This window comes from Saccostrea cucullata, unplaced genomic scaffold, assembly GCF_032062105.1.
Source record: "Saccostrea cucullata isolate Sc308-1 unplaced genomic scaffold, CSIRO_AGI_Scuc_v1 ctg1623, whole genome shotgun sequence".
Lineage (NCBI taxonomy): Eukaryota > Metazoa > Mollusca > Bivalvia > Ostreida > Ostreidae > Saccostrea > Saccostrea cuccullata.
In genome coordinates, this window is record NW_026938917.1 from 34,166 (window position 1) to 50,599 (window position 16,434).

Here is a 16,434-nt window from a genome sequence, read left to right on the forward strand (position 1 = left end):
TTCTACTTTCACACAAGTTTTATAAATATTTTAAGCGTCTTTTGTCATCTGCACAAGTTTGTGCAACGGTAGGCTTATAGTAAACAAAAACTTAGAAAAACTTAGAAATTAATGATCCTTCCCGATGTCCTATAGAAAATCAGAAAGTCGGCTTAAGAGATTCCTTAAGAGATGTTGAATCGTATGGTTTAGATATCAATTAATAATTTTAGATGAAAAATTTTGCCTCATATGATTCTTCATTTTTTAACATTTTACCGGGACCAATAAGTGCACTCGTCCTTTTAGAAATTGAAAAAAAAAATAATTCGAGATTAAATTAAATGTACTTTTTTATACATAGGCACATATATACTCTGATTATATAGTTCCTTCCGTTTAAAATACAAAAGGCCTTAATCATCTTGTCTGATGCAATAACATTAGAGAACCGGAAACCAAGAGAGAGAGAGGTAAGTTTTATACTGATTTAATCTGTAAGAAATTAATTCTTACTAAGTACATGTAGATGCCATGGTTAGATCTCTGTACTGGACAGCATGAACATTTTAAATTTTTTTTTACAGAATCACATCATGGATACCAGGGAAACGCAGTTCTCTGATGAGGGACCCATCCATGTAAACGATCAACTCTCAGCAATTTTAGGGGAAAACGATATCAATGAATTTTCTGAGCAGGATGAGCGAGACAAAGCCGAGTGTATTGAGAAATGTATTAAAAACTCATCCTTTCAAGACAATTACCAAATAATCAGGGAGATTGGTTCTGGAAGACAGGGCACTGTGTCTGAAGTCCGGAAAATTACAGACGATAGACGATGTGCAATGAAATTAGTTCCAATTGATCAAAAAGAATTTCAGGCTTGCAAGTATGATGAATCAAAAATCTTACACATATTAGAGTCCCATGAAAATATTGTCAGTTATCATACATCGCATGTATTTGAAACCTCAACAACAAATGCTGGAAATTCTGATGTAACAACGAAATATGTTGCATGCTTAATGATACTGACAGAGCTTTGCGAAATATGCTTAGGGAAAATGATAAAAGACAAGAGCAATGACATATATGCTAATTATGAAAGAAGGTGTCAATTAGTTATTGACATTTTAAATGGAGTCCAATTTATTCATGAGAAAAACATCATTCACCGAGATCTCAAACCAGCAAACATTTTGATTGGTAAGGACGGCAGGGCTAAAATTTGTGATTTTGGCTTGGCTAGGAGCAGATACCGAACTTCGGAGGTGGATACCCAAGGTTCTGAAAGGAATGCAAAAAGCTTTAGCAAGGGTAAAGGAACACGTTATCACATGGCACCAGAGGTAAAAGAGGAAAGTAATCTTCACTACGACAGAAAGGCAGATTTTTATAGTATTGGATTAATTATATATGAAATGTATGTTGAAATGGATGAGAGTGAAAAGCTTCGTACATTTGACAAACTCAGAACTGAAAATTTTGCCCCTCTAGAAGATATCAACAATGAGAAGGTACAAGACATTGTAGAAAGTCTATTAAGCCATGAACCATCCTCTCGTATGGAACTGAATGAAGTAAAACAAGCTATTGAGTACCTGATGAAGAATTATAATACTGTAGAAGGAAATCAGGTATACCGCATTTCGTTTGCTTTGTTAAATGCAAATTTAGTAATTAATTGTAGTTATAGATGCTTCACATATCTTTGGATTAAATTGTGTAAATTCCAAATAGAAGATCTGTATATATATTTTTTTTTCATTTCGAAGCAGATTGTTTAACAGTTAATTGGCAAATGATACAAAGAAATTGTTGTAAACATGATCCTAAAAATAACATCTAAAATTATACGTGTATTTATGTAGGTAAATGAATTAGTTGAACCTTTCAAATTTTCATTTTTTCATTAAAAGTTTTTTTTTTTAAATTCAATGTATAATTTCTGAGAATATTGTTTACTAGGTGCTGGTACTGCATCAATCAGGCACCCAAGAGGCGAAGTATCCTGGTCCCCAAGGAAGACAATCAATGGAAAGACAGAACAATGGTAAACTAGAAATATTCTGATAAAAAAATTCACTGGAAATTTCAATCTTAAAACATTATTGAGAAATTTAAAAAATGGTTTCAAATAAAGATCTCACAAAGATAATAATCGATAAAAAGAGTGCATAACTCATCATATTTTGATAATGTACGTATTGATTATGTATAAAAATTTCAAATATTTGTTTTTTTTAAATGGATGGTAGGTTAATTCTGTACTTTAAAAAAGATATTGGTATATTTTATTGATATTTTTAGAACCCTTTCCCTCTTCCCCTGCTAAAGATCAAGATGTACCTAGAATTTCAAGGAACATCCAACACCTTAAGGAAGAGATTTGATCATCAGCCATGTGTTTGCCGAGAATTTAGACACCCCCCACTGGTGCAAAAATATGCATTAAGTGCCGTTCACATGTACTTAAAAAGCTTTTGTTTGTGAGATGTAACCTTTTTTGCTCATTGCAAAATTTATGTTTTAATGTAGAGATTTTTTAATATGAAGAATACTTGTTTTTTTTTAATGATGTTCATATTAAGATAAATATTCATGGTTTGTTTGGATGTATATCAATTTAGAAGATTTTTTTGTACATATTAGGAAATAATTACAATAACACAGACAAACACACATCAACAAATCTGTAAAACTACAGCTCAAATATATTTTTTACATATATATCTATATAATAATCATAAAATGCATATTAAGAAGGCATGATAAGTGTGAATTGCACATATATATAAATATATGTGGATGTTGCTTATCTGCTTCCCCCCCCCCCCCTATTTTTATTTCATGAATATGTGTATAACGCATTAACATATGCGTACAACTGCTATTCTTTTTAAAGTTATTTCTTTAATTGCTATTATTTATGTAAATGGGTGTTCGATTTATTTGAGATCAAATTTATTTTCCAAATAAAATATAGATAAATTAAGTATTTATTTCAAAATACATGAATAAATGTATGTATTAGAATATTTATGAAAGTGTTTTTTAATTATTGTTTTTTTTAAAGATATATTTTCTTAAATAAACAGGTATTTATCAATATAGATAACTTAATAATGCAAAACTGAATTTGTAATATTTAACAGTTTTGTACAACATCCCACCAATACATTGTTTTTCATGTCTAATGCAGATCCACATTTAATTTTAACTTATAAGATTTTATTTGAATTTTACTTACTTACAACAAGACTTCACTTTGATAAAAAAGTTGAGATTTGAATTTTGTTGAAAGAATAATATATTATAAATTTGATCTGATTAAAGAAGAACGTGTATTTAACCAAGATTTATTTTCTTTGATTCTTTCTTTCTTTAAAAAAAACAAAGGTGAAACAGGTACGGAACATGGATATGGGATTTTACACATTAACTAGATTCTAAGTTCCAATTTAAACAATTAAAAAAACATAATAAGTTTTAACAACAGTGAATATCAATGAGTATCAATGCAGTCTATGTTGAAATATAATAAAATTGAGATTTGAACTAAATTATCCATCTTGTGACATCTGAAAGCTTGACATTGTTTCAAAGCACTGGAAAAAGTATTTTATATCTGTTGAAATAAGAGAGGTCAAGATCAGTCAAATCCTGCCTATCTGGTAAAAAAAATCTAAGTTCATTACAATCTCCCCAGTTAATGATCCAGTTCACAAACTTAATACAATTTAAGGTTTCCTATCTGAGTTTGCTCTTGTACATATATCTCCTTGGGAAATCCATTGCTGTTCTGTTCAAATATAAGGATTAAGTTTTCCAAGTTTGGCATTACATATTTGAGATAATGAGCAGTTTTCAAGCTTAAAAGTGTGCTCAGTAGAGATTAATTTATACATGTAATTCCTTCTCTAAGAATGATAAGAACAAATGGATTCTTGAAATTGGAGTTGTTCAGCGTATTCATTTCGTTTCCCTGGATGACTGGAGTGAGAAATATTTAAAGAAATTGTCATCTGCAAAAGATTAACAACATTTTTTGTGGTCTTAATTTGCAAATTATCCTTTCATACTTATTCTTTCGCAATATGTAAATTTGAATCATACAAAATGTCAATATTGATTGCATTTTTTTCTGGTTGTAAACTAGCATAGAAAAATAAAGAAGTATTTATAATCATTATTCAATCACACTTAACCAATTTTGAATGCACTTTTGAAAAATTATCGTATTAGGTATTCATAACAAGGTATTCATAACGTATTTGAAAAAAAATAATTACTTCATCTTCCAAATTGCCTATAACAATGTCATATAATTATTTCATTATGTCCGAATTTGATTGTTCCATTAGAGTATCCGTTGACAAGTTCAGCTATGCTTACACTTACTCAAAATAATTACAACAGAACGCGTTTAGTACGAACACGGTTATTGTGAATTTACGTTGGATCCCCAGCTATATAATTTTAACGAATTTCTTATATGATGGTTTTCACAAAAGGACAGAATAAAGCATGTGCATTTTTTTAAAAATACGCACATTTTCTTATGCAGTTTTTTTTTCGAAAAAAATCTTTATAAAAATATTTATTATCAAGTGATATTTTCTATTTATTTTCTATCTATTAATCAATGATAGTTTTATAAACTGTATACATTTTGACTTTTTACATTGTACCCCACATAATTTGTGAAATATTGTAAAAATAATTTATAGACATGTTGACCTTGACGAAACCTTAAATCAAGTGTGGAGACATTTAAATCGACACTTGAACAACCTGATCACGGATCATTGACGGGCCATTTACTGATTGATACATCTTCCTCTGTTTAATGTGTTTAAAATGCCCGAAGCCATAGCGATATATCATAGAAAATGCACGCTTGCATTTAAAAAAATACCGTACAATAAGTATTGATCTTAGTATCATTGAAGTTTGAAATTAAAAAAAAAGACTATTCAGGTGGACTTTAAGGTGGTATCATTGTCTTGTGTGAATGATAAAAATTAATTCTGACACTATTATGAACGACACTTTACTCTCTTTACCCTCTAGTGTTTCATAAACCAAATTCATACATGATAATTAAATTATACAAAGTCTTGCTATGCAGTAAGCAACTTTGACGAATGTTTCTCTGGTAGAACTCATGTGACTATAAAAATTTTAAATAATTTATTCCACAGGTGGGTTTACCATAGGTCATACAGGTAAATAGCTCTTGTTTCCTATAAGAAAAACGTTGATTGTTTTTACACATTATTTATATTTTATGCACCAGCCTTATCTTGTGCAAACGTTCTATTTTCACACAAGTTGTATAAATATTTAAATCGTTTTTTGTCATCTGCACATGTTTGTGCAACAGAAAGCTAATAGTAAACAAAATCTTAGAAATTAATGACCCTTCCCGATGTACTATAGAAAATCACAAAAGTCGGCTGACTCCTTAAAAGATGTTGAATCGTATGGTTTAGATATCAATAAATAATTTTAGATGAAAAATTCTGCTTTAAATGATTCTTCATTTTTTTTTTACATTTTACTGGGGCCAATAAGTGCACTGGTACTTTTAGAAATGCTGCATGTTACCCCATATGTATGTAGATGTTTTTATTTTGGATGTATTTAAAAATGGCAGAGGGCCAATTATAGATGTATTTAAAAATGGCGGCTGGGTCAATTATAAATGAAGCAAGGTTGTGCAATTCATAAGATGACAACTGAGCATGTATGCGAGGAATGCGAAATATGAGGAATGCATAATTATAGATGTATGTTCTAAATCTAACATCTGCAATCTTACTGAAGTCAAGACAAAATGGTCTTTGCTTGATTTTATCTAGTAACAGTGTATCAATTAATGTAGCATAATGCTTCACAAAATGAAAACTGTCATGTCGGTCATAAATTAAAGAGGCAAAATGTTTCCTCTTTTTATAAAGTAAAGAAAGTTAAGGTACAATGACCTACCAAGAATACCCGTAAACACAAACATTTTTCTATTCATAGCTCTAAATGCACAAACCCAGACATATTTTAAGGTCTGCTGGATTTGAATGTAAACAATATTGCACATATCGTTGAAATAATACAATTATGAATATTCCACAATAGAAAAAAACATCATGGTTAATTGTAGGATCAATGGCTTTAAATCAAATCCTGATATATATTTTGTCTAATTTGTAGTATGTGCTTAACTTTGGTTAGTGTTGAAGTTTTGAAATATTGAAATTAGATATACAGCCATTATAACTTCAGTATCTTATAAAAGTTTGAATGGGAGATGGATTATTATAAGCAGATCTGCTTTTCTTTCAAATCCCTTGCATCATGTAGCGATGTATGTTAACCCTTTCTCTACCGGCACATTTTACATGATTTTAGAGACCTTTTGACATGGCATTATTACATTATTTCTAAGTTTTTTATCCACGGAGAAAACTAGATATAATGCATACCATTTCGTAGGGAATTTCTTAGAGATGATATTTTATGACAATTCAGATACTCAACGATTGGCCTTATTAGTAAAAATAAAGGTCAAAGGTCAACTAAGTGCAAAATTTTATGGAATTATTTTATACTTTTTAATCTTCAAGCTAAATATTTACAAAGATGTATGTTGAAATAGGAAATTTGGGATATACGAACAAAAGGGCATTATACTGTACTTTATATAACACATAAACTTTTTTTTAAATTCTGCATACATTTCCTTAAAAGCGGTCGCTTAGCAACGCAGAATTTTCAATTTTCGGGCAGAAATTTTTGTTTTTCACTCATCCTAGACACATTTATGCATCCTAGCACATATTAAAGTTAGATATAATGTCATAAAATTACAAGGGACATAACAGCAGATAAATTTTTCAAAAGTTTGACCTCATTAGAACTATTTTTAGGGGGTCAAAGGTCAAATAAGTGCAGAAATTCATTACTTTTTTCAACACTTCTCAATATTTTTGCTAAAATTTTACACAGTAGATGCTGAAATGAAAAATTCTGAATATACTCTCAAGAAGGGATCAGAACTGCAATATCCATACATTTAGTTCAAATTTTTGCTTAATGACCTTAAAGTGGTTGCTAAGCAACAGCATTTTACAATTTTCAAACTATATACATGTACATGTTTGTTATTTCTCATTCTAGACACTTTTTGGTATATTCCGTGATGCTGTTTGTAAGATATGGACCAACAAAAATGATAGAACATTTTTGTATTAAGTATTGACCTTGACACTCTTGTTCTTAGGGGGTCAAGGTCAAGTCAGTACAGAATTCTACTTAAAATTGTAAGTATATATTAGTTTTGAAATGTTACAGTCATGGAAAAATCATCAAATAGTTGACTTAAAAAACGGCGAACGACAAAATTTGCAAGCAAAAAATTTAATCTAAGAAGTAAAAATAAACTTGAATGATTTCATTGCAAGATTTTACTGGTATAACAGAGCTTAAGGTGTACAATAAAGAATTGACATGCCATTTTGAAAGGAAATAATAATTCATGGCAGTGGCAATTAATGCAAAACTGTTTTGTCAATAGGTTGAAAAATGTGACGTTTATGTCCAAATATACAAATCCAGAAATATTGCAAAATGAATTACAGATCAGACTGATTAAATCCTCCTCAAAATGTTGAAGACCAGAGCACTTTTACATCGTGCCTCCATTCTTTCATCAACTGCCACTTCTCTGAAAGACTGGAGGAAATTCTTCTTTGACTTGTCTGTACAAGGGATCAGCTTCTATACTGTAAAAGATTTAAATAATTTGAAACAGATATGTGAATTTACATTTATAAATAAAATTAAGTATGATACAATTAATACATTGATATTATTTTCCATTTGAAATGAAAATTTATTAATGCGATTCAAGTAGTAAAATGATATTATTAAGTCAATGTATCAGGACTGAAAATTCAACAACCTTGTAGTAAACCATAATGGTTGAATTACTGAACCAAAACAAATAGCATATTTGGTAATCTGACTAAAGGCAGACCTGTATTATATAAAGAAATATTGTGAAGCAGATAGATCTAATTTTAATTAGATGCTATGAAAGTAATGATGGGACACTTCAAAATATTTTCAAAATACAGTGGCGCCTCATTTATCCGGACACTTTGGTTCCCAGGCAAATTGTCCGGATAAGTGAAGCGTCCGGATATCTGAATTCTATTGATTTCTCTTCCAGATATACTGTACATGTATTTGTATTGTAACTCTTATATACAAAGAATGATATTAAAATGCTATCATTTAGAAATAATTAATTATTTTTGAAACATATATCTTTAGTATACATCAGCACTACTATAACACTTTTTTTCAAATATAATAAATATTTTTATAGCTAAAAACTAGATGCAGACTCGCGCGCTCTTTGTCGGTGGTGTAGACATGACTGTAGCTGGAGAGCAGAATGACAAACATTGGATATAACGCTGCTTATATGGGCAGATTTTCCAATACCCAGCTTAGTTTTCACTCTCTTTTTCCTATAAATTGATGAACATAGCCAAGCAAATTCTCTCATGTGCAGCTTTGATTCCACCCAAGCGAGCGGTCGGTATCGAGTCATCCACGCTAAACATGCTAAATCTCACATAATAAAAATTCACGCAGTAGTTATCCAAAGTGAAATCACTGATTGTCTAAAATTATTCAAATTTGATTAAATGTTTTAGTTTTTTTTCGATGATAACTGCCACCAATCTTCGGATGAAAATTACACGATACCGATGTGTGTGTTTTATTGTAGACTTTACGAAATTTTTAAATTATGTCGTCCGTCTATAAATAGAAAAATATTTAAAACCAGATCTTTACTAAAATTACAAATATCTCTAGATAACAATAACTGAATAGAAAATTGTTTTCTGTTACGAGCACAGTTAATTGTTTATTTTCATTTGTGTATCGATCTCTCGTATATTATGACCATAACCACTAAGCATGCTAGTTTGTGGACAAATCATCGTAAGTCATTCATAACACTGGCACAGGTGATCGTCTTGTAAAAACAATTCAATCCGGCCAGTGTTTTGATAACAATTGTCACTCAGTTCAGGCATGAATGTTGACAAGAATGGAAGTACAAATTAAAGTTTACCGTCCGGATAAATGAATCAATTTATAACGCAAAAATACATTTTGTAGTAAAAAAGAGCCGTCCGGATACGGAACGCGGAATTCCGGATAAATGAGTCAAAATTACGTTGAAAAAATCCGTTCCCGAGAAAAATCGTCCGGAAGGTGAAGCGTCCGGATATCTGGCGTCCGGATATCTGAAGGTCCACTGTAAGTAAAAATTAATTTGAGATCTCGAATTATACAATCCGTTTCCAAGAATTATCAATTCATTCCTTTGGTTTATAATTTGAGATCTCAAATTACGCAATCCAATCCTTCTGATTACTAATCCATTCCCTCAATTTTTTATTCTAGATCATCTGCTCCCCGATTTTTCAGAATATGCTAAAGAATTTCTCTCTCACATGGAGTTGCCACCACTTGTAGGTGGACTGTTCTATACTCGACACTTACGACTATTGAGGTGTGAGGGATCTTTTCATGCCAGCACCTACTGCAACAAGGCACCCTAATTGTTTTTTTATAAGTATAATGTAAGATAAGATATGTTTATAGTGTCTTATCCGAAGGACAGGTCTCCATGTCTCATAGTGAGATTCGAACCGCGATGCAAGGATTAACTCCTTACTTCATGACTATAGAACCACTGCACTAGTCTAGTGACTCATGTACCTAGAAGTGTTGACTAATAGCCATCCAGTGGCAATAAGGAATTTTGACTGCAATTAAATTGACTTACTAATAACTAAGCACCTATGTCCTCCACATCATGATCTTTTCTATGCATGATGGCCAGGGGTGGGATTAGCAAGTAGCACATCACAGATGAAGTTCTGAGGATTTGGTACCAGCACACAACACACATGTAAAAAAAAAATTATGTGTTCGTGTTATGTCAAATTTCATTTTTTTTTTGAAGAGGTAATAAAAACTTACCTACTTCAAAAACAACCCAAAAATAAGTCGAATTTGTTCGAACATCATCGCAAAACAGGGCTTAGATGTTCAGGCCAACAATATAAAAATTGATTTATGTTTGATGTACACTGACGACCTGTCAAAATTGCCCTTACCCATTAATTTTTTCAGCACTTTAAACTTTGATTTTATTTTCCTTCTTAAATGACATTGTATTGTAAACAATTTTGTCATCGGAAAAAAAAACAATTTTTTTGATTGTTGAAAGAACTGAAAAGTATTATATGTGGGTTACCGACGATGTCAAATCACCGAAGGGCTTTATATTGATCACATGCACGTGTGTAGCTAGAGACCAATCTATACTACTACGTACAGTATATATACACGTACATAGAGGTCCTTGGTAGTCTATAATGTCTTTTCATTTCTATCAATGTACTGTAAAACACTTGTAAACTTTTCAATCAATACTTACTCACATCTAATTCCAAAGAAAAGACCAGTCATATCTGATGAATTGACGTGTTTTACATCGTAAAATAATCATGAAAATCCATGTTGTTGTTTACTGCAACAGCGGAAACACGTGTTAGTCTCGATTAATATCAACGATATTAATATAATGAGTCGTGTGAATGCGAGAATTTGTATTAAATCATAGTGTTTCAAAGTTGTTTTTTTTTTTATTGTAAATTTCATGTCAGTATATGTTTAATAGTATATCATATAAGGAATATATTTTAAAGCAAACAACAATAACATCTTTTTTTGACGTAATGTTAGACCTTTGGGAATCAGCGTTTTCTTTTTATCAACAATGAACTAATGGCACGTTTCATAAATAAACAAAAAAGACTACACTTCTCTAAAGGTGTAAAGATGATTACTATTATTTTAAAACAATTATTTTTTTATATAAATCATCCATTTAAATAAAAATATAAATAAATTCAATAGTACTAAACACGTTGTTCTGAATGAGGCGCAACGAAAACGACCTTGACGTTAAATATAGATTACACTCGAAATTTCTACAAAAAATACACAGAGGTTCAAAACTCAAACTATGGTAATTCAGAAAATACCGAACATAAAGAGAAAAGTAAAGGCTTGTTGAAATGGAAATTTTTTCTACTTTTATACCAGCTGTATTTTGTTATCCCTATTTCAATATAGAAATGAAGGTAAAACTGCGGTTAATTTAAATATTACGAATAAAACCCAGAAAAATCACATGCGTGGAAGAAAATTCTGGTTTTTGTAAAATACCTAAAAGTAAAAGCAATAATTTTTACATATTTTAAAAGTAGAGAAAATATCCCTTTTAAACATATCAATTTTTTCTTAATGATTTAATCTAGAAAAAATATATCTATCGTCGGGAAAATGGCCCTTGTTTTGGAAAATAGCGTCATTTTTAAAAAGTCACGAATGTCTTTAAAACGTAAAATCTATTCATTACCGATTTTTAAGGTTCGACCTTATTCAAGGTCATTGGTCAAACATCCGTACACATGGTAGCCTATATTTAAATACTTACATGTAGGTCCCTTGGCCTATCTTTAGGGGGTTTAGAAATGGGAATATACATAGTTATAATTCTTACAATATGAGTATGGTTTTGTAACTTTGGGCTTATTGTATTTATCAGTATATTCAAAATATTTTGTGACATTAAAAAAAAAACCAAACAAACCTTTTCCTAAAAACAGTGAATAAATAGAAAACATACAGATTGAGAATAAATTAAAGTTTGATAAAGCTATTGTATCATGTCTTTAGAAATGTAATTTACCCTGGTTCGCATAGGAACAGAACTGTAATTGAAGGATATAAATTTTCACTCAAGGCTGTAAATGCTGGGGGCATAGGTTTTATGCACCCATGTTGTATTGTACATTGTCTGTCGAATCTACATATTAATAGTTATATTAGGACCAGCAGCAACCTCATCTATTCGGATATCTCAGACTCAACCAGAACAATAACAATGTGTGCATAGTAATTTAGGGCCTCAATGGTTCACTTGTTGATATAGATAGGACTCCCCGAATTTTACTTTAATTAAGTACATTATTTTGCTGGTTAATATATGTAAATATAAGTGTTCAGATTAAGTAAGAGAGGGACAAAGGCTTGTTTCACATATAAATTCTGTGATTCTGTGTTGACATTTTCGTTGGTTTGGTTAAAGTTATAAATAAAGCAAATAAATGAAGGTCAGGCTGTTTGTTCATTTGAAAGCCGTCTTCAGTGTATATGAACATAATTATGAATTTTTCTAACAGGGCCTGTTCCTTATTTAAGTAGGTTTGATGATATCATGATAACACAATAAAGACACATACATTTAATGACTTCTCACCCCTTAACTGCATAAAGGCCTTGTATTTTATATAGTTGTGTTTAGTAAATGAAAAGTTTTGTACCATCTTAAGTTAACATGAAAAATCAGGTAAACTTATTTTACTTAATTTATTATATAGACTATTTCACAAATGTCAATAATTCACACACAGATTAATTTCAGCACGAGCTTTTATTTCCTGACAATAATCTTTTAGACTTATACAAGAAGAAAATCTTTAGGTATTTAAATATAATTCTACAAATAAAAGACTATAAAATAAATAATAATTTATAGACTAATCTTGTCAAAATTATTAGTAAATTAACATTTATTCCTTTGAGTTATCTTTCTCATCAGGGAAAGTGAACCTCAAAATAGGAAATGCAACTTCAAGTCCCTGAACTTTTACCAGTTTTAATCAAGTAATTCAGTTTCGGAAAGGGATGAGGAACAAATTACAGAGTTCTTTAGGTGCTTACATTTAAATAAGGTTCGCAGAGCTGGTCTTTTTATGTATTATAATGAGACGTCCAGTATAAGGTTTAAAATGGGGCTTAAAGTTTGTCAGTGTTGGTTTTTGCTGTGTCTTTTATTAGTTATTAGATACAAAAGATTTGCTATTTTCACACAGATCAAACTTGCTTCAGTTAAAATTCTATATTCACAGATTTTAAACTCATAAAGGATAAATTGTTTAGGTAACTGGTTTTATTCATGTGGAATTATAAGATTGACCTCAATCTTATAATAATAAAAATAAATAAATAGATAAGATGAAAGAACTGCTTAAGGCGAGATATCCTAACAGCATAGAGATGCAAATTCGGGGGGGGGGGGTGTTAGATACATATTGTACCACAGGCTAGATTATAATCTGATCCATTTCCTACAATATTTTCTTTTTGATAGTAGGCGCTTACTATTAGCTTACACATATGCATATCTTAGGGACATTTCTTCATTGAAAATATCAGTTGAAACCCAGTTGCCATTCGCATGTAAGATGGTATGTGTTCATCCCTCATGTGAGCAGTTAGCTGAATTATTTCCTGTTTACACATTAATCTCATATGGGATTAAGATGCACTAGTCGGTGCATAATTGCATAAGTACATGTATATACATGTAGTTTACATCCATGCATAGGTACAAATACAGGTTACTCCTAAAGGTATAAAAGCCTCTGTTAACGTCCCTACGCTCCTTATGTACCTCGGGGCCAAGTCAAAAGTATCTCGTCCTGAACCTCTAGTATGCTGGAGTAGATTACAGGTTAGCTAGGGGATACAAATACAAATCCACAAGTGAGTAGGATTTAACATTTCATAGTGCTAAGATTAGATAAATTTCGACAGCATTTTAGGGTATTATGGAAAGGATAGGTTTACACTTACTTAGCATATTAATTTTCATGCTCTCTATCATAAAGCTATTTTTTACAGCCCTAAAAAGAATTTTGAAGTCTATATTTTTAATAACCCATTCCACAGCATATTTTTGCAGGAGGAAAAGGGGGGGGGGGTGTCCCTCCCCAAAATTCCCAAAGTAGGAAGCTTAAGGTGTAGTAAGATCATGCCGTATTGATAGAGTATCAGCTGGAAAGGGATTTAGAATAAAGGTTTTTATTCATATGTGCCTTACATGTCTTGTGCAGTCCATCTACATTTACAAATCCTTAGGGGTAAATACAAAGTACCCTATTGTGTTTCTTGGCTTCAAAGGTAAATAGTATATACAAGGTTTAATCAATTTTACATGGTCTGGGGAGGAGCTTGGATTAAAAAATCAGTAGTACTTAGATAAGCACATTTCAAAATATCACAAAACATGTTCTGCACTTGACAGAGTGGGAATGTGAACACTTAAAATTAATGTCTACAATACAGGAACAATTTAATCATCCTGAAGGGGGTGGGTGAGGTGGGTAGAGAGTATAGGTGCTCATCTCATTCATCTTGTTTGTAATCTTTGCAGGAAAGTATATATTTTTCTTTCAAATGACCTAAAAATGGATAAAAAATAAAATTCAAATGAATAAACCAATAAATAAAAAGGGGGGATAAATCTAGATAAGACATATTTTCTACTTTATTTTCTTACATTAGTTCAGTCAGTTTTTTCTTTCTGACTGAGGAAAATAGCTAGATATTAGTAATATAAATAGAGACCCAAAGCAATACAACTTCGAAAAATATAAAACCAGGGAAAGGGGGGGGGGGTAAGGCACGGTATATTTGAAGGGTAACCAAATTTATTTTAATGCAGCATAAATCTACAGTGGGTTGGAAATGAGGGAGAGTGATGTTCACGATGGATGGGTTGCTGAGGGTTTTGAGTAGGCTAGGAGTCCATGGTGGGTGGTTAAATTGAAGTTGCCTACCCCCACCAGGTGGCCCATGTGGCGAAATCGTCACCTTCAATTTAACCATTGAACTGTTGTTTTTGTTGACTTTTTGTGGTTGATGTTGATATATGTGATGGTTATTGTTGATATATGTGATGTTGACTTTGAAAATTATATCTTATATAATGTAAATCTAAAGCAAAATAATACAATTAAAAGACAATTTGTTTTGAAATGTGTCCGTAGCACGATTGAGGTCAACCCAGCGTGCTACTTTTCCCGTCAGGGAGGGCACAACTTATGTTGATGTTGGGGGTATGCCATTTTGCCGGCTGCCCCACTGTTGTGTAGACCACTGTGGACAATACCTGCCAACTCGAATAAAACATTAAACTTAAATACTTAGCATTTGTTTTTATATATAGGTCTTTGATAACTTATTATTATTTCAATCAAATCTAAATCTCAACTTTTTTTATCAAAATTAAATCGTATTACAAGTAAGTAAAATTTAAATTAAATCTAACAACAAGTTAATGAAGTTAAATGTGGATCTGCTTTAGACATGAAAAACAATGTATTGCATATAACTAAATTTGTACATGTATCAAATTCAGTTTTTCATAATTGATTTATTTAAATTGATAAATACCTTTTTATTTAAGAAAATTTATATAAAAAAAAAACAAACAATTGACAATCGTTTAAAAACACTTTTATAGAAATCTAATATATATTCATGTATTTTTAAATATATACTAAATTAATTAAGTTTATTTGGAAAAGAAATTTGGTTTGGGGACCGGAATAGTTATTCTCTAGGGGTCCTGTTTGATGCACTGCAGGTACCTTGTGAACAATATTTTCATAAATTATACGTTGACTAAAGAAAAAAAAACTGAATGAAAAAAATGAAAATCTATGAGATTAAACTTAATCATTTTACCTATACAAATATGATTCAAGTTGTTATTTTCAAGATTTTTTTTTACTACAGTTTGTTTGTATCGCCTGGCCTTCAACTGTTTAACAGTTGCTTTTGAATGTCATGAAAATAGAGATCTATTAATTCAGAAATTTATACAACGCTAATTTTCAAATAATTTAGGCATTTATAACAAAAAAAATAATGAAAATAAAATGCATTTAACTTGAATACAAAGTCACACGATTTGCTGTACACAATTGTCCATATAGTTGATAATTTAAAAATAAAATCTCCATTAATTCATTATCATAATTATGAGAACTAAAATGAAGGAAACAATAAAAAAAAAACATAGCAAAGGCAACTCTTCATACCTGATTTCCTTCTATAAGATTTTCAGTCTTCATCAAAATCTCAATAGTTTTTTTTTTTAATTCATTCAGTTCCAAACGATAGGATGGTTCATGGATAAGTAGACATTTTTTACAATCCTCTTCACATCCTCATTCGTAATATCTTCTTGAGGAAAAGAATTTCCATTTCTGAGTTTTGCAAATGTTCGAGGCATTTCACTTTCATCCATTCTTACATATATTTCAAATATAATTGATCCAATACTATGCAAGTCTGCTTTTCTGTCGTAGGGCCACTTACTTTCTTTTTTCACCTCTGGTTAACAGTTATAACATGATCCTACATCCTTGGTGAGGCTTTTTTCTTTCTTTGTCGAAACTTACGCAGCACTGTTAAGGCTTACTATGAGAAATCAACGGAAAATAA

The 16,434-nt window shown here is 30.9% G+C and overlaps 1 protein-coding gene across 1 annotated transcript; it reads left to right on the forward strand.

The window, feature by feature from the left end:
• The first annotated feature begins 386 nt into the window (after positions 1–386).
• On the forward strand, positions 387–2,531 carry LOC134251771 (interferon-induced, double-stranded RNA-activated protein kinase-like). Its single transcript, XM_062734182.1, has 4 exons — positions 387–452; positions 567–1,619; positions 1,951–2,035; positions 2,293–2,531. The coding sequence occupies exons 2-4, from the start codon at positions 576–578 to the stop codon at positions 2,373–2,375; spliced, it is 1,212 nt and encodes a 403-aa protein (XP_062590166.1). The 5' UTR covers positions 387–452; positions 567–575; the 3' UTR covers positions 2,376–2,531.
• The last annotated feature ends 13,903 nt before the right edge of the window (positions 2,532–16,434 follow it).